The following is an 18029-nucleotide window of genomic DNA, read 5'->3' on the forward strand; positions in this document are numbered from 1 at the left end:
CTGTACTACTACTTTATACTGTAGATCACCCACTCTTCACTGTACTACTACTTTATACTGTAGATCACCCACTCTTCACTGCACTCAAGCTCCCCTCACACTCTCCATTCTAGAATCCAATTCAGGAGTTCTTCTCTGCCTGGCGCTGGAAGGTCTATGACCGTCATCACACACTGAGGAAGGCAGAGCGCCGAAACGCGTCTGTGTGAATAAATGGTGATTGCTTATGCATAGTGCGGCCTATCTCTTGTTTTCTATGACCGTCATCCCCATCAATGCATATAGCCCTTATATATCTATGGTCATCCCCATCAATGCATATAGCCCTTATATATCTATGGTCATCCCCATCAATGCAAAGCCCTTTTACAGGCAATGGAGCAGGCATGTGGGGATATTGACCAGGCATCGAGTCAGGCCTGGATACGGCATTCCAGAAGATATTTTGCCAGGTGCCTTGGACTAGAGGACATTGCATATGATTGACTGTAATTGATTTGTTGTTGTTGTTGTCTCGGTGATATTGCTATTTTACCATCCCTACATACTACAGACCAGGTTGGATCCCTGCATGTTTCCAGAACTATGACAAAAGCATGACCTCAAACTGACATACTGTATCCTACCTTGTGCACAGAGAAGGCAAAAGCCAGATGGGATTTGTATTCATAGCATCAATGTGGAGTTGGTGCATTGTGTGCTTATTGTTGTGATGGCTCGTGTTTACTGTTTCATACGAGAGCGGCATTTATATGAAGGTGTGAAGACTTAAGCAAGGTGTGTTAGCTTTTACAAGAGAACTACAATGTTTTGCTGATCTGGTGAAAGCTTTTCCTATTTGTGTGTAGAGATTTGCAAAAATAGCCAATAGTTAGAGTGTGTGTGTGTGTGGGGGGGGGGGGGGGGGGGATGATAAACAATAATGTTGGTAAGACTACATTAAGGAGAATAGAATGATAAACAATCATGGCAAAGCAATAAATAGCCTAATGACAATAAACAATACTATAAAATACAAATCAAAACTCAATAGAAGCACTTAATTAACTGTGTGTGCATGCTGGACAGATATGCCTTAGACTCTTGAGTGTGTGTGTGTGTGTGTGTGTGTGTGTGTGTGTGTGTGTGTGTGTACAAGATTGTGTGGCATAGATGTTTTGGACATGTACCTACAGAGGTAGGCTATGGAAAGTGCACCTAAGTGTGTGCATGTGTCTTGGACTTTGCGCATGTATGCCTGCGTATGTGGTTGTATGGCATGAAAGGCTACAGCGCTGGCTTGGTCATTTCAGTGGTAGGCTATGGAAATTGCATCTAAGGTGTGTGTGTGTGTGTGTGTTGGTGTGTGTGTGTGTGTGTGTGTGTGTGTGTGTGTGTGTGTGTGTGTGTGTGTGTGTGTGTGTGTGCGTTTGTCAGTTGTGTCGCCATGTGTTGATTCATAACTAAGCAAACGGTGGCTGGAAGAGATCCTACTTTATAGGCTAAATTTAACTCGAAATCAAAAAGAAATACATAAAGTCTTTCTAATCTAAATATATTCATTTATGGAAACTGTATGCATTTTTAATATACTTATTTTCTAATTTGAGGGGATTCTATTGATTTTCTATGTCGAATGTCATAATGTTATGATGCCAATGCTGCTTTCACCGCATCCTGATTCCCGCTCTCCCTCGCGAGGAGCTCCAGCAGGTGTTTTCTGTCTCGTGCTGACTGTCGCCCTTCCTGCGCGTGAGTCTATGAAGTGAGGCGCGAGGAGACACCTCCTTTGAACTCTTCAGCCCGCGCGGGGTGTGAGAACTGGCGTCCGCCTGATTGGGGGTCCCAGCGCACACACTACACGACATTTACAATATCCCTCTGGGGCGTCACACACACACACACACACACACACACACACACACACACACACACACACACACACACACACACACACACACACACACCATTCAACTTTAGTGAGATGGTCTCAGCTAGTTCAGAGTCCGCAAAGGACCCGTTTTGAATAACAGGTACAATGTGTCCGTTAAATGCATATGGAACGTGACGTAGTATATGTGTGCGTATGTGCTGCAGTGTGATATTATCGAAATGGAGATGTGTGTGTGCGGGGACACGCGCTCAGACTGTTGTGTTTCGGTCTGTAGCGCGGGATTGGGTGAGGATGGGGTGTGAGCTCGAGCAGAGTTGTGTTTTGAGATATTGGCCTGTCCTGATGACCGTGTGAAAGGTGCGACGATTCACGCGCAGTGAAAACTTGATATCCAATTAACGGATTATCGTCACTTGCGCAGCCCACCATTGTTTTGGCGCGCGCGCAGAGGGTAATCCGTGGAGCTCGAGGGCTCGCCTATTGTCTCACATTAAGTGAGTCGCGAGCTAATAAAGGGATTTGGAGAAGATGACGATTTGATTCGAGATTCGCGGGCGCATATGATAATGACTGGTTTCAACAATTAATCTTGTCGCACGATTAATATAACATCTTCATGAAGTATCTAGAAATGAATCTGACAAGTAATCGAAAGTAGTTAAGGCTGCGGAACGACCTGGTGATGCCCCAATCAGAGCAGGTTAACTAGTTTTCAGTCTGCGCAGCCATAATCCACCAAAATAACATCCATTACGAATAAACTTTCTCACATTAGCCTAATGTCCGACAACACAGGCCTGTGTCGTCCGCATGTGGAATCTGGGGGGAAAGGTTTCTAGAAGCTTGAACTGTTGCCATGGCAGCATCAGCGAATCTATTAACACTCCAGTGCCAACGCCGACCCAGGTGTCGCGAGGTATTTGCATGCTTGTTAGCACGCGGTGGTGAAGTATTTTATTACAATGTCTTTCAGAGCGCAAATATGCTCCCGATCAGTTGCCTCGTTTGTTGGTGACGGTTTGACATGACCTATGCGCGTTCCAAGTTGTAACAAATTCAGTGCGCAATAATGAGTGGACAACACTGTTATAATCCACAATTCTATCCCCGAGCGCCCCCCCCCTCTCTCTCTCTCTCTCTGTCTCACACACACACCTCTACATTCAGAACGTCTGCATACTCTAGCACCATTCATAAAAGCACAACAAACGCCCATCATGCAGTCGCTGTCCAGAAAAAAAGTGCACATAAAAAAGTAGCCTATATATCAATATAAGTAATATAATATATAACATAACTACATCTCAATATTACTGACAATCAGTTGATGGGGCGTTGGCGGTTGAGGGCCTCATTAAATGCGCGTGAAAGCTTTGAAGTGTAGTTAGCAGCCGCCACCGGCCGGCTGGCCAATCACAGCGCAATTCACGGCCAAATGTCAGAGGTGAAAATATGCCTGTCAGTCAAGCTGTCTGCAGTATAAATGCCCCGGCTCACGAGAGGGCAGATCAGTCTTCTCTTTCTCCTCTTGTTGGAACTACCTCACGAGCGGACGGTTTGAAAATGAGCATCCACAAGCTACTTGCGTCACTTCTGCTGTCCATGTGTGTTCACGTGCTGTCTACCAGTGCTTGGTGAGTCTTCATTTCATTGTCAACCCTTTTGAAAATCCGCGACTTGTTTTGGTGTGTTTTATTGCGTACATAGAGTGTTCTGCATGACTGACCAGCGCGTATCATTTGTGTCCCTGCAGGTCCGTGAATAATTTCCTGATGACGGGTCCTAAGGTGAGCGAGACACTTCCAGAAAATAATTCGCATCTATATGTTGCATATTTAAGTACATCAAAATTTGACCACTGTGCAATTGAGATCAGTTTAAGAAGTTAACTTAATGATTGTTGTCAACTTTGTGTTGTTTAACAAGTTAACTTCATGTTTTTTGGTCAACTTTGTGGGTTTTTTTACAAGTTAACTTTGTTATTTGACAAGTGAACTTTATGTGTTTAACTTTTTGTTATTTAACAAGTTAACTTTATAACTTCATGTTTTTAACTTTGTGTTCTCATCAGGCTTACTTGACTTATGCGAGCAGCGTTCAGGTGGGCGCGCGCAAAGGCATAGCAGAGTGTAAGCACCAGTTCGCGTGGGACCGGTGGAACTGCCCGGAGAGCGCGCTACAGCTCTCCACACAGAGCGGCGCACGAGGGGGTGAGTTATTTAGCACGCGTCTACGTTGCATTACATTACCCCGTCTGATGGAGTTTTTGTGACTCGCGGGGATTTTGTGCAGGTTGCTCATGACTTCTCTTTTGCTGACAGGCACGAGAGAGGCTGCGTTCGTGCACGCCATCAGTGCGGCGGGGGTGATGCACGCGCTCACCAAGAACTGCAGCATGGGGGAGCTGAGCCACTGCGGGTGCGATGACTCCAACATCGGCAAGATGGGTACGGAGCTACACACACACACACACACACACACACACACACACACACACACAGACACACACACACACACACACACACACACACACACACACACACACACACACACACACACACACACACACACACACACACACACACACACACACACACACACAACCTCTCTCTCTCTCTCTCTCTCACTCTCTCTAGTAACACACTCAACACAATACACTTCAACATCAGCAAGAAGGGTACGAACCTCGAACACACACACACTCAAAACACTCGGACCTCTTAACATTCTCAACACTCTCAACACACTACACCTTTCCATTGTCAGTTTAAATCTCAGTCCAAGCTGCTGTAGGCCTACTTCAGATGTATTGAATGTATTTTCTCATGCGCTCACCTCCGTTGTGTTGACAGGCGGCCGCGGTTGGATGTGGGGCGGGTGCAGCGACAACGCGGACTTTGGAGAGAACATCTCCAAGCAGTTCGTGGACACGCTGGAGAACGGGCATGACGCGCGCGCTGCACTGAACCTTCACAATAATGAAGCCGGTCGACTCGTGCGTATACCGTTCATTTGTCCTTCACCTGATACATTCCATGAGCAAATCCAGAACCAGAACATGTTTTTTATTCATCAAAACTCTCAGACTCGCACAATCTCGAGAACAAGTCTTTATTAATACTGTTTATTATTATTATTATTATTATTATTAGTAGTAGTAGTAGTAGTAGTAGTAGTAGTGTATAGTGGTATTTAATAATACTGTTCAGATTCGTTGTTCCTTTGTGGCGACGTACCACCGCGCATGATACTCATGACGTCACTTCTCTCCACAGGCTGTGCGGGCGACCATGAAGCGCGCGTGTAAGTGCCACGGCGTGTCGGGAAGCTGCAGCATGCAAACCTGCTGGATGCAGCTCGCGGAGTTCCGAGATGTCGGGAACTACCTGAAGGTGAAGCACGACCAGGCGCAGGTGCTCGAGATGGACAAGAGGCGCCTGCGAGCTGGAAACAGCGCTGACAACCGTGGCGCGCTAGCGGACGCGTTCAGTAGCATCGCACGCACGGAACTCATCTATCTCGAGGACTCTCCCGACTACTGCGCGCGGAACCTGAGCCTAGGGCTGCATGGCACCGAGGGGCGCGAGTGCTTGCAGAACAGTGACGTCAGTCTTTCCCAATGGGAGCGACGCAGCTGCCGACGCCTTTGTCACGAGTGCGGACTGCGCGTGGAGCAGCGACGCGTGGAGACCTCAAGCAGTTGCAACTGCAAGTTCCACTGGTGCTGCACCGTCACGTGCGACACCTGCACTCAGGTGGTCACCAAATATTACTGCGCGCGACGCAAAGGCCGGAGGTCAAAGAATGGCACGAGGCGGAGACAGCGCACGCGCAAAAACTGAGCCGATGATCTCGGTGTGAAAAGACTTTAGAGTTCTGTGAACTCGCAATTAAATACAATGTATTTAACTTTATGTAATTTATTGCTTACACAACACAGCTGAGATTGTAGTTTATAACACAGCTGAGATTGTAGTAGTCGCAGTTGCTTCATGCTGTGAGCACTGTTTTTAGCGCATGATCTCACGCACGGCAGCGAGCACACAGGTGTATTTATTTTGCTCAGTTGCCAAAGCTGTGTTTTATTTCCTCTCACTCAAACAAATATATATGACTTTATAATATACATATTTTTTACTTTATCAATAATAATGCTTAAAAATAAAAGAATAACTGTAGCTCAGTGTGCGCGTGTCTTTGTGTCACAATGTTGATTGGCGGTGTGCGTGCGCAGCGGGATATCTGGTGGGGCTCTGGAAAATGGGAAGCGTTCCGAACCCTCTTTGATAATTCTCTGGAGGCGTTCCTTTTCCCTCCGCGTGGTGGTAGGCCAATCAGTGACTTTAAGTACCACAGAGTTCAGGAGGTTTCAAGGCCACTGGCGGGATTCAACACCAAACGCTCCCGAGCTCATCCTCGTGCCACAACCGCGCGAATATGTTGCTATTGCGTTGCATGTGGGTTTTCGCGAGCTCTCAACTCGTCCCCTCGTGCGCTTGGTAAGCATATATGAGAAGAAACACGATGTGCGTCTTTGTTGTGTTGTTCATGATGCGCGTCTGTTGCGTGCCTGTTCTGTTCATGTCGGTGACGCGGGTCCGTCTGTGCTCGTTGCAGGGTTCTGAACAGCGTGCTGATGTCAGGTCCAAAGGTAAGCGTCATAGGTCTGTAGATACGCACAGTGTGTGTGTGTGTGTGTGTGTGTGTGTGTGTGCGCGCGCGCGCGCAGAGCCGCCACTGTTCTCTGGGATGATGATCGATAGGCGTCCATCTGCCCCTCGCAATGCACGTGTGTGTGTGTGTGTGTGTGTGTGTGTGTGTGTGTGTGTGTGTGTGTGTGTGTGTGTGTGTGTTTGTGTTTATCTTCATTTATTATTTCTATTTGTTAGGGATCATGTAAGATGTTTAACATACATGTTTCCATTTGATTCATTGTGCCAATGTCAGGCTACTTGATATCGCCAGTTCTAGGCAGGGCGCGCTTTACTTTCCAACAGACAACATTAGCAAACGAGACAAGTCACGAATGGTACATCAAAAAAATGCACATTGTGACACAGACACACCTGGTCAGCACCGTGTGTGTGTCAGTGTGGGTGCGCGCGTGCATCCCTTATCAACAAGTCCTATATGATTGCAATCAGATTTTGGATTCTTTTTTTTTTTTTACTATAGGATTGGTTCCGAAATCTGATTGATCCTATATATGGGACTTTTTGATAAGGTGTGTGTGTGTGTGTGTGTGTGTGTGTGTGTGTGTGTGTGTGTGTGAGAGAGAGAGAGAGAGAGCTTTTAATTATCAGGGAATCTATGCGTGTAAATCCATTGAAAAAAACTGGCGCGCACGCGCACGCGCACGTGTGTGTGTGTGTGTGTGTGTGTGTGTGTGTGTGTGTGTGTGTGTGTGTGTGTGTATGAATCCGAAATAACCGCTATTTGTGGTGATTCCCAGGCTGACCTAACATATGCCAGTAGTGTGCAGGCAGGTGCGCGGAGTGGAATTCAAGAATGTAAACAGCAGTTCGCGTGGGACCTTTGGAACTGTCCCGAGAGCGCGGTACTTCTGACTGCTCCTGGAACACTACGCGCGGGTATGACGTCACTCTGCAGCACATGAAATATGAACAGCTCGAATTCATTCTCTGACTAACTTGACTTTCACTGTTACACGCCCACAGCCACTAGGGAGACATCATTTCTACACGCGATAAGTGCGGCAGGCGTCATGTTCACGCTCACCAAAAATTGTAGTTTGGGTGAACTCGCCAACTGCAGGTGTGACAACTCCAGGGACGGCCAACCAGGTAAGAAGACCTCCAGTTCTGGACACACACACACACACACATACACACACACATACACACGCACACCGCATGCTGCGTAGGCGACTGGCCTCATCTGATCTGTAACTAGTTCCGGCTCCGTTCTGATCTGATCTGTAACTGGTCCGCAGGTGGACGCGGGTGGACGTGGGGCGGCTGCAGTGATAACGTGGATTTCGGTGAGAGGATCTCGAGGCAATATGCTGATGCGCTTGAAACTGGACAAGATTCACAAGCGCAGATGAACCTGCACAATAACGAGGCTGGCCGACAGGTGAGACTCCCGCCACTATCACGCGAGGATCTGAATCCGAACTTCAGGCTCGTTACTATCGCCTCCTCCACACGTCACATTTTTACTGCTGAAGGCGGGAACGTCATGGTGTCATCTCTCCCGCCAGGCTGTGAGGATCACCATGAGGCGCGCGTGCCGGTGCCACGGGCTTTCACAAAGCTGCAGTTTACAAACCTGCTGGATGCAGCTCCCGGAGTTCCGAGACGTCGGGAACTACCTGAAGGTGAAGCACGACCAGGCGCAGGTGCTCGAGATGGACAAGCGGCGTCTGCGAGCTGGAAACAGCGCTGACAACCGTGGCGCGCTAGCGGACGCGTTCAGTAGCATCGCGCGCACGGAACTCATCTATCTCGAGGACTCTCCCGACTACTGCACGCGGAACCTGAGCCTAGGGCTGCATGGCACCGAGGGGCGCGAGTGCTTGCAGAACAGTGACGTCAGTCTCTCCCAGTGGGAGCGACGCAGCTGCCGACGCCTTTGTCACGAGTGCGGACTGCGCGTGGAGCAACGGCGCGTGGAGACTTCAAGCAGTTGCAACTGCAAGTTCCAATGGTGCTGCACCGTCACGTGCGACACCTGCACTCAGGTTACAGTCAAACACTTTTGCACGCGGAAACATCCCGGACATCACAGGCGGAGAAACCGCGGGAAGTCCACGCGCTGAGCTGATAGATACAGTAGATGGAGTTCTAGAACTATCTCGTGCATAGCCTAAATTCATGCCTACCTACCGTATGTTCAGTGTCGGATGCTTTTGGCAAAATGTAGGCCCTACTTTAACCTTGAGTTTATGTACGCTATTTATTTCTAAGTAGGCCTACCATGTTCGCACATAAAGAAAAGCTATGAAGCCATAGGTTTATTCAAGTGTTAGTGTTTTTGTGTCTTGCTGGGGATGAATAGATTAACGAGGATATTCGCTGTTTGGAATACACGTCAGGCACAAGCGAATAAACACACCCGGCGGATCAGCCGTTTGACACCTCGCGACCTGGGCAGTAGTCTACTTTGATATGCGGACTTCCCCAGGCGTGCGATGACCGATTCCGGCCTCCATGAAAGGAGTCGCGAGCTATTCCTGACGACGATCCGGACCACTGCTGAGCGCGCGAGCGCGCTCACACCTCACGAGCTCAACAGAACTGCATAACAACTAATCAAAAGAGGAGCGCATGCATAGACCTCGGAACTACTGGAAAACATAAACACTCGCGTTTCACACAGAATGTACTTACAACAGCCTATAGGAGCCGTAGCTACTTCTTACACAATTTAAATAAAAGCGTTTGTGTCAATGAAATTTCCAATCACTATTTACTTTCAACTAGCAGTACATTCTTTTTTTAGGTGTGTGCGATTTTGGCTGATTGTTGCGCTAATTGAATTGAAAATTGAATTGAATTGATAAAGGTAACGCAATGCACCTCATGTTTCTCAACACTGACTGTTATTAACAGAGTTTCACTGATCATTTGTCACATTGGTCAACATTTGGCAGATTGTTTCCAAACGCAGATACACACACTAACCATGCACACACACACACACACACACACACACACACACACACACACACACACACACACACACACACACACACACACACACACACACACACACACACACACACACACACACACACACAATACTCAGCGCTGTGGAACATATATTTTTATTGTCTTTCAGCATCAGCATGCTGCCCAACAGGACAAAACACTTCCTGTGTGTGTGTGTGTGTGTGTGTGTGTGAGTGAGTGAGTGAGTGAGTGAGTGAGTGAGTGAGTGTGTGTGTGTGTGTGTGTGTGTGTGTGTGTGTGAGTGAGAGTGAGTTAATTAAGAAATCATCCTCTGTGAGTGTGTGAGTTAAAGGCTCATCAGCATTGTGTGTGTTTCAGCATCAGCTGTGTCCTCAGGCCTCATCAGCATCCACACCTCAGGATGGGCGAAGCACAGACTCACGTCACACACCAACAACTCCGTCTGGACTACACACACACACAGAGACACAGACAGAAAAAGAGAGAGAGGCATATTAGTCGGCAGGCCAACACCAGGAAATGTGCTTTGAAAAACTTACGATGGCATTTTTTGTTAAAAGTTGCCATATGCTAAAAGTTATTAGTGGGCTCTGAGGTTCCAGAATCCAGTGGTTGCCAAAATCATATTTATAATTTAAGGTCAAATTTAAATTAACCGGAAGGCCAAGACCCTAAAAAGACATTTTTGATTATATTTTTCGTTAAAAGTTGGCAACTATGCCAGAATTGCCAACATAGGACTTCATAGGAGGTCAAATATTGAGGTCAAAAGGTCAATCGAGGTCAAATTTCAAGTTTTGTCTATTTTGTGATGTACTTCCATAAAATCTAAGATTTTAAAAATAAATATTGGATATTTAGTACATGAGGGATAGAAATTTCAACAATATTGATAATTAAATCGGTCATTTAGAATTTATGTGCCCATTACTTCTTTACGGTATGACTAACATATCACGTTTTCTAGAGTATACTGTATATTGCCAAAGAATAACAAGAATGCATGTCAACAGCTTGCTGCTATATTTCAAGGTAAAAAATGAAATTCAAATGTCAATGCAGACTGTCTGAGTGTTTTTGTAATATTTGCACTTATTGTTGCTGTATTACAATAGTCTGTCTCTTCCTGATAATGTTCCATCCCTGCATTGTTAAGACATCTGCAGCATCACAACCGCATGCAGGTACACAGGGCTGTCCAATCTTAAGACATCCATCAGCATCACAACCGCATGCAGGTACACAGGGCTGTCCAATCTAATGGCACCTGCAGGCCTATGAGGTAGACGTTCCAATAAGAGGAATATAATGCCTGCAACAATGGCTGCCTTGCTCTTGTTTAATGTTTCAAAACAAGCAACGTTCCCCACCATACATCAGGTAAAAACATGAGGTAGACGTTCCCCACCAAGCTCAAGTCCATGCTTATGAGGAAGATGTTCCCTACCAAGCTCAAGTCCATGTTTATGAGGAAGATGTTCCCTACCAAGCTCAAGTCCATGTTTATGAGGATGCTGAAAATGTTGTTGATTATACACCATATTAGGCTACTATTTGACCTTCAACAAAGCGAAGTATATTCCAATATCTATATAGTATACTAGTGCTGCACTGCCTTACTAGTGCTGCACTGCTGTACTGCCTTATACTAGTGCTGCACTGCCTTACTAGTGCTGCACTGCTGTACTGCCTTATACTAGTGCTGCACTGCTGTACTGCCTTATACTAGTGCTGCACTGCTGTACTGCCTTATACTAGTGCTGTACTGCCTTATACTAGTGCTGTACTGCTGTACTGCCTTATACTAGTGCTGTACTGCCTTATACTAGTGCTGTATGTAGGACTATGTGCTATTCAAGTGTAGTTTAAATACCGCACCCTTATATGTGATGTAGTTTAAATACTGCACCCTTATATGTGATGTTGTTTAAATACCCTTATGTTTCAGTAGTTAGACTAACACCTATCAAGGCTCTAGTTTGTAGGCTAAGACAGGCTAACTAAACAGCACATCACTAACGTGCATCAATTGGGAATTCGTTAAATGGAGGAAGCGGGCGCTTTACTTGCACTTCCTCAACGAGAAGCGTCGTGTGTGGGAATATTACAATGTTCCAGCGTCGTGTGTGGGAATATTACAATGTTCCAGCGGCGTCGTGTGTGGGAATATTACAATGTTCCAGCGGCGTCGTGTGTGGGAATATTACAATGTTCCAGCGGCGTCGTGTGTGGGAATATTACAATGTTCCAGAAGTGTTGTGTGTGGGAATATTACAATGTTCCAGCTGCGTCGTGTGTGGGAATATTACAATGTTCCAGAAGTGTTGTGTGTGGGAATATTACAATGTTCCAGCGGTGTTGTGTGTGGGAATATTACAATGTTCCAGCGGCGTTGTGTGTGGGAATATTACAATGTTCCAGCTGCGTCGTGTGTGGGAATATTACAATGTTCCAGCGGCGTTGTGTGTGGGAATATTACAATGTTTCAGCTTGTGACGTGTAAAGCCGTGCCGATTTTGAACATTCCGGGAAGTTTGCTAGAACTACCAGAATCGCTGACTTTGTGTTACTTCAGTAGACTGGCTGTCTCCACTCTACTAAACTCAGTCTTTTAAAGAGGACATGAGCCTGGCTGTCACCATACTAATGTATGTTATTTCAGTAGCCTGGCTGTCTCCATACTAATGTATGATATTTCAGTAGCCTGGCTGTCTCCATACTAATGTATGTTATTTCAGTAGCCTGGCTGTCACCATACTAATGTATGTTATTTCAGTAGCCTGGCTGTCACCATAAGTACTAATGTATGATATTTCAGTAGCCTTGCTGTCACCATACTAATGTATGATATTTCAGTAGCCTGGCTGTCACCATACTAATGTATGATATTTCAGTAGCCTGGCTGTCACCATACTAATGTATGTTATTTCAGTAGCCTGGCTGTCACCATACTAATGTATGATATTTCAGTAGCCTGGCTGTCACCATACTAATGTATGATATTTCAGTAGCCTGGCTGTCACCATACTAATGTATGATATTTCAGTAGCCTGGCTGTCACCATACTAATGTATGTTATTTCAGTAGCCTGGCTGTCACCATACTAATGTATGATATTTCAGTAGCCTGGCTGTCACCACTCTACTGTGTGTGTGTGTGTGTGTGTGTGTGTGTGTGTGTGTGTGCATGCGTGTGTGTGTGTGTGTGTGTGTGTGTGTGTGTGTGTGTGTGTGCATGCGTGTGTGTGTGTGTGTGTGTGTGTGTGTGTGTGTGTGTGTGCAGCACACACCTATCAGGTGATCCAGCTCAGCTGAAGTGGAGTCCAGTCGTGCTGAAAACTGCTGCAAAGCCTCAAACGCCCCGTCACCGGAACACACACCTGTTGCCTGCATCTGCACACACACACACACACACACACACTTCCATTAGAGCTATACAACCCCATAATACCACCCACACACTGTTTCATTCTGCATTGCTAAACATGATTTGAGGTCAGCTGCAGTAGTCCAGTCCGGTCTGGACGCCTCGTGTGTTCCATTCCTGCAGGACGCCTCGTGTGTTCCATTCCTGCAGGACGCCTCGTGTGTTCCATTCCTGCAGGACGCCTCGTGTGTTCCATTCCTGCAGGACGCCGCGTGTGTTCCATTCCTGCAGGACGCTAGTCAGGACGCCTCGTGTGTTCCATTCCTGCAGGACGCCTCGTGTGTTCCATTCCTGCAGGACGCCTCGTGTGTTCCATTCCTGCAGGACGCCTCGTGTGTTCCATTCCTGCAGGACGCCTCGTGTGTTCCATTCCTGCAGGACGCCGCGTGTGTTCCATTCCTGCAGGACGCCTCGTGTGTTCCATTCCTGCAGGACGCCTCGTGTGTTCCATTCCTGCAGGACGCCTCGTGTGTTCCATTCCTGCAGGACGCCTCGTGTGTTCCATTCCTGCAGGACGCCTCGTGTGTTCCATTCCTGCAGGACGCCGCGTGTGTTCCATTCCTGCAGGACGCTAGTCAGGACGCCTCGTGTGTTCCATTCCTGCAGGACGCCTCGTGTGTTCCATTCCTGCAGGACGCCTCGTGTGTTCCATTCCTGCAGGACGCCTCGTGTGTTCCATTCCTGCAGGACGCCTCGTGTGTTCCAATCCTGCAGGACGCCTCGTCTGTTCCATGGTATAGAATTGGGCTCCTGCTGTGATCGCTATTGTGCGCATTTACTGTAGCAGCTTGATGCAGATATATTTATATTTATACTGTATATATACAGTATATATTTATTTCTTGCACAACTTCCTCCCTCAATTGGCTTGTGACGGTTCAAAGTTGTACTCCTACAGTATATATATCTATGGTTGGTTGTTCTGTTTTATCATGTTTTGGCTAGTTGGGGATGTTTTGGATCATTGCGCCTCCACCAGTTAAAAGCTGTTTGCTAAAGCCTTGCAAGAGACGGTCGAGCGCTACGGAAAACTAGGAGTGTGTGAGATTATGCCGGTTGATGCGTGTGTGTGATTACAGTTGAGTGCTGTGGAAAACTAGGTGAGTGTGTGTGCGTTACGGTTGAGCGCTGTGGAAAACTAGGTGTGTGTGTGTGTGTGTGTGTGTGTGTGTGTGTGTGTGTGTGTCTCTGTTCCACTCTCTGCTTCAGAACACCAGACACCATTAAACAGCTTCGGCTATTATTACACACTTTATTAATGAACAGCACTGTGCCCAGGGGATACAGTCGTCCAGTGCAGCTACAGGGTGGAGGTGATGGTGGTGGTTGTCCAGTGCAGCTACAGGGTGGAGGTGATGGGAGTCCAGTGCAGCTACAGGGTGGAGGTGGTGGTGATGGTTGTCCAGTGCAGCTACAGGGTGGAGGTGATGGAGGTGGTTGTCCAGTGCAGCTACAGGGTGGAGGGGATGGGAGTCCAGTGCAGCTACAGGGTGGAGGGGATGGGAGTCCAGTGCAGCTACAGGGTGGAGGTGATGGGAGTCCAGTGCAGCTACAGGGTGGAGGTGATGGTTGCCCAGTGCAGCTACACGGTGATGGTTATGGGAGTCCAGTGCAGCTACAGGGTGGAGGTGATGGTGATGGGAGTCCAGTGCAGCTACAGGGTGGTGGTTATGGTGATGGGAGTCCAGTGCAGCTACACGGTGGAGGGGATGGAGGTGGTTGTCCAGTGCAGCTACAGGGTGGTGGGGGGTGGGGTGGAGGGGGGTGTGGGCTGGGTGCGCACGGCTGCCTCACAGAGGTGATGCGCCTCCTGCAGCTGACAGAGCGCCTGGGCGTGGCCTGGGTCTGTACGCAGCACCACCATGTCATACGCCATCCAGCTAAGCTGCACTGCACACACACACACACACACACACACACACACACACACACACACACACACACACACACACACACACACACACACACACACACACACACACACACACACACACACACACACACACACACACACACACACACACACACACAGTATATCTCAGCAGCTACTCTCAGCCCTCCATTAAGGCATACAAGAACAAGTTTGTAGGTTAGTTAAACTAACTATGAAACAAAAAGGAAACATTCAGGTAGACATTCTACAAGAACACTCGCCATAAAGATGGCCATATTTCAGCTGAGGTGAACTGGTTAGCCAGGTGTCCATCGCTATCTACCTGATATGTTCTCCATAGCCTCAACCATTTGCTCCAACTCCTTGCTCAACTGTAACGTCTCCTGACCGCAGCTCATCAGCAGTTCTGAACCTGAGTCTGTCATCTGAAAATGGAAACTAATGTAAACTATTTGACGTTTTGACGTAGTGAGGAGGAGTAGCTAGTGAACTTAACGTCTCGGTTTCCTAACGTTAAATCAACTGTTCAATGGCTGGTGGGGCAAAAATCTGTCTGTTTCTAAACTAGCAGCTAGCAAGTCATTTAGCAGCTAAAGGTCACTAAACTGTTATCTCTTAGTTCAACATCACTGCCACGTTGTCGATAATTACTTTAGCCCAGAAGTACTTTGTGTCCAGAAAGGCCACAAAGTAATGTTAACAGTTATGGATACACAGTTTATCCTAATAAACGTCAACGTTAATATGCAGCTGACGTTATCGCTAGCACCTTCATTAGGTTAACGTTAGCTCCGTCCAATTTAGGTTACACTTTCATTCCTAACAATTATTCGGATACAGATAACGTTGTCCATTTCTCTAGCAAATACCAAACAATATGTTCTTACCATATAAACGTGGCTATGTAGTTGTTCTGAACCGATAGTCTGGCTGGAAAATCGCTCAGCGAAATGAGTTTCAGGTAAAATGTTTCTGTGGCAGTTTGACGTTCTCTCAGAGATGGTGCATCTGCTCGTGCGGCGCGCTAACAACAATCTACAGGGAGTTGAAGTGGAGTTAGTCATCTAAACCCTCCCTCTCTAGTTGAAGTGGAGTCATTTTAGAAGTAACCCTCTCCGATTGAGTGTCCGACTCCGTGCACAGTGACACCGGCCAGGCACATCCCTACACCTAGACAGACAGTGGCCACCAACACTAGAATATCTGAAAAAGTAGTAGGACAGGCAGGCTCCTACTTTCTACTTTTGCATTGCATCTCATCAAGGACAGTTCCTATTTTGTCCACGGGGTGGGGTGGCAGACCGCAGGCCCGGCACAGTTCAGAGTTTTCTGTATCACTGAGCCAGTTGTAGGTTTATGGTAAAGTTTGTGTTAAGGCTAGCTTCACTTAATAGATGAATAGGGGGCCTTCAAATGATAATATTGACTGGCATGAAATTAAATGATAATCTGAGATGGCCTTCTTCTTCATCTTCCTTGGTGTTTAACGCAGCTGGCACCCAATTTGTTGCATTGCTGCCACCTGCCTCCTCTAGGTCCAGTTCGTTACTGCATTAAATTCTTTTTATAAGTCCAGTGTCTTTAAAATATTTAAAAAGCCAAAACTTTCCCTTCCCCGTCGCTCCCATTTCTAAAATGCTTCTCACTGACACTTCTTCCATACCCAGTTTTCTGAGTTATATATGAGCCCGACTCAGTGGCGATCGGTCAGAGGCGGATCAGTGGATCACATGACGCGCCATATGACGAGTTATAACCAATCAGGAAGTTCGTTGCTTTTTAAAACCGAGTCGCGGAACAACAGCGATGCATTTCTGTTATTGAATGGTGACGGTAGAAGTGTCTCTCTTTCTCAGAAATACAAGGCGAGTCAGACCGTGACCGTACAGGTTTTGTCTTCTGAATACGTCGGATTTTTCATTTTAACTACAGTGTTTGTCACTTGACGTTAAGGTGAGCCGAGCCCGTTACAGCAATGGTCCAGTAGTTTAGGCTAACATGCGTTATCATGTCATGTCGATTTCTTTGCTTAGCAAGGGCCGGTTTGTTGATTCATAACTTCGGTAAGCCACCTTGCATGTGCTGAACTGGAGCTGATATTGGGTGCCCTGAGTGACAAAGTTTCCAAACTGTGTGTACACTTAAATTATCCACTAACGTTCCCTAAAATAACGTTAACGGGTTCAGCCACGTAATGGTAACGTTAGTGAAACTTTGTTTGCCACTAATGTTTGCTGTGATCATTTGCTATGAGACGAAGACTTTTCTGACCAGGTGTAACTCCGTTCCCTGCCACAAGACTCGAGAAATGGGACAAAATATGTCCACTATTTCTAACTGCTATCCGGCTCATGTATTTTTGGCGAATACGTTGTTCATATCTGTCAGCATGTAACGGTAGCCTAACGCAGCCTAATGTTAATATTGATTTCTTCACGATGTTTGTAAAGTTTCAGTTTTATACGGCTGCTCACATTGTACACTTTGTCTGACGTTCATTATGCATGTAACGTAACGTGTGCAATATCAATATGTGGTAAATCCAGGAGGTTGTATCAACACATGACCCTGCAGTCTCAACAGTGTGCTGTAATGCAGATGTCCGACCAAAGTGTGTTAGTTTTCAACTTTACATTCTGTGCTGTACACTTTCTGGAGTCAGTGAAGTCTGGAATGGTTTTGGTGGATTTTAAAAGTGTGTGTGTGTGTGTGTGTGTGTGTGTGTAGAGAGAGATGAGCGCACTGCTGTTTGCCGATCAGGAGAACGTGGGGCTGAGGGTGCCTCCCAACAAGGATCGCCTGCGACTCAAGTCTGCACCTGGTGAGAGCACTGCGCTGCATCTGTGGGGGGGGGGGACGTGTGTGTGTGTGGAGAGGGAGAGGGGGGGGCTTGTGTGTGTGACTGACGTGTGTGTTCCTGTTGCAGAGCTCCAGGGAGGCCGAGTGTTCAAGACTCCGTGCGCACCTTTCACCCCCCTGCCGCGGCCTGCGCTTGGCTCCATTAGGAAGGCCACACACACACACACACCCCTGAGCAGCGGCACACACACCCCCAACGTGCGCCTGCAGAGAGATGCCCTTCTGGTGAGTTGCGTCATACACCTCGAAGTTCGCCTGCAAAAAGGAACCAAAGCTGCCATCTTTGCCCATATAAGGAGATCTGGGTGTTAATTGAAGCTGA

At 47.1% G+C, this 18029-nt stretch overlaps 3 protein-coding genes and 1 long non-coding RNA gene across 5 annotated transcripts in view; 3 read left to right on the forward strand and 1 right to left on the reverse strand.

Annotated features, from left to right (window-relative positions):
• The first annotated feature begins 3436 nt into the window (after nucleotides 1-3436).
• Nucleotides 3437-5715, forward strand: LOC134096138 (protein Wnt-8a-like). The gene is made up of 6 exons (XM_062549893.1): nucleotides 3437-3507; nucleotides 3627-3660; nucleotides 3945-4083; nucleotides 4195-4320; nucleotides 4726-4868; nucleotides 5149-5715. Exons 1-6 carry the CDS (start codon nucleotides 3437-3439, stop codon nucleotides 5713-5715), a joined length of 1080 nt encoding a protein of 359 aa, XP_062405877.1.
• Nucleotides 5716-6310: 595 nt separating this feature from the next.
• On the forward strand, nucleotides 6311-17464 carry LOC134096139 (protein Wnt-8a-like; the record flags this gene model as incomplete). The annotated part of the gene is made up of 7 exons (XM_062549894.1): nucleotides 6311-6372; nucleotides 6491-6524; nucleotides 7326-7464; nucleotides 7552-7677; nucleotides 7827-7969; nucleotides 8097-8582; nucleotides 17447-17464. Coding segments are annotated over exons 1-7 (1008 nt in total), but the record flags the coding sequence as incomplete, so codon positions are not given.
• On the reverse strand, nucleotides 14567-16043 carry LOC134095981 (uncharacterized). The gene is made up of 3 exons (XR_009940665.1): nucleotides 15736-16043; nucleotides 15171-15273; nucleotides 14567-14844 (listed from the first exon to the last, which is right to left on the reverse strand). It is a non-coding gene; the product is annotated as an uncharacterized LOC134095981 (long non-coding RNA).
• The window catches only part of pttg1 (PTTG1 regulator of sister chromatid separation, securin), a 5369-nt gene continuing 3978 nt past the window's right edge, over nucleotides 16639-18029 (forward strand). Inside the window, exons 1-3 of one of the 2 annotated variants that reach the window (XM_062549023.1) lie at nucleotides 16639-16801; nucleotides 17576-17669; nucleotides 17775-17932. In XM_062549023.1, the coding sequence (XP_062405007.1) occupies nucleotides 17582-17669; nucleotides 17775-17932 (246 nt within the window). In that variant the 5' untranslated portion in view covers nucleotides 16639-16801; nucleotides 17576-17581. The remainder of the gene's footprint in view (nucleotides 16802-17575; nucleotides 17670-17774; nucleotides 17933-18029) is intronic. The other variant, XM_062549022.1, reaches the window with a different exon arrangement.

Source organism: Sardina pilchardus, chromosome 11, assembly GCF_963854185.1.
Source record: "Sardina pilchardus chromosome 11, fSarPil1.1, whole genome shotgun sequence".
Lineage (NCBI taxonomy): Eukaryota > Metazoa > Chordata > Actinopteri > Clupeiformes > Clupeidae > Sardina > Sardina pilchardus.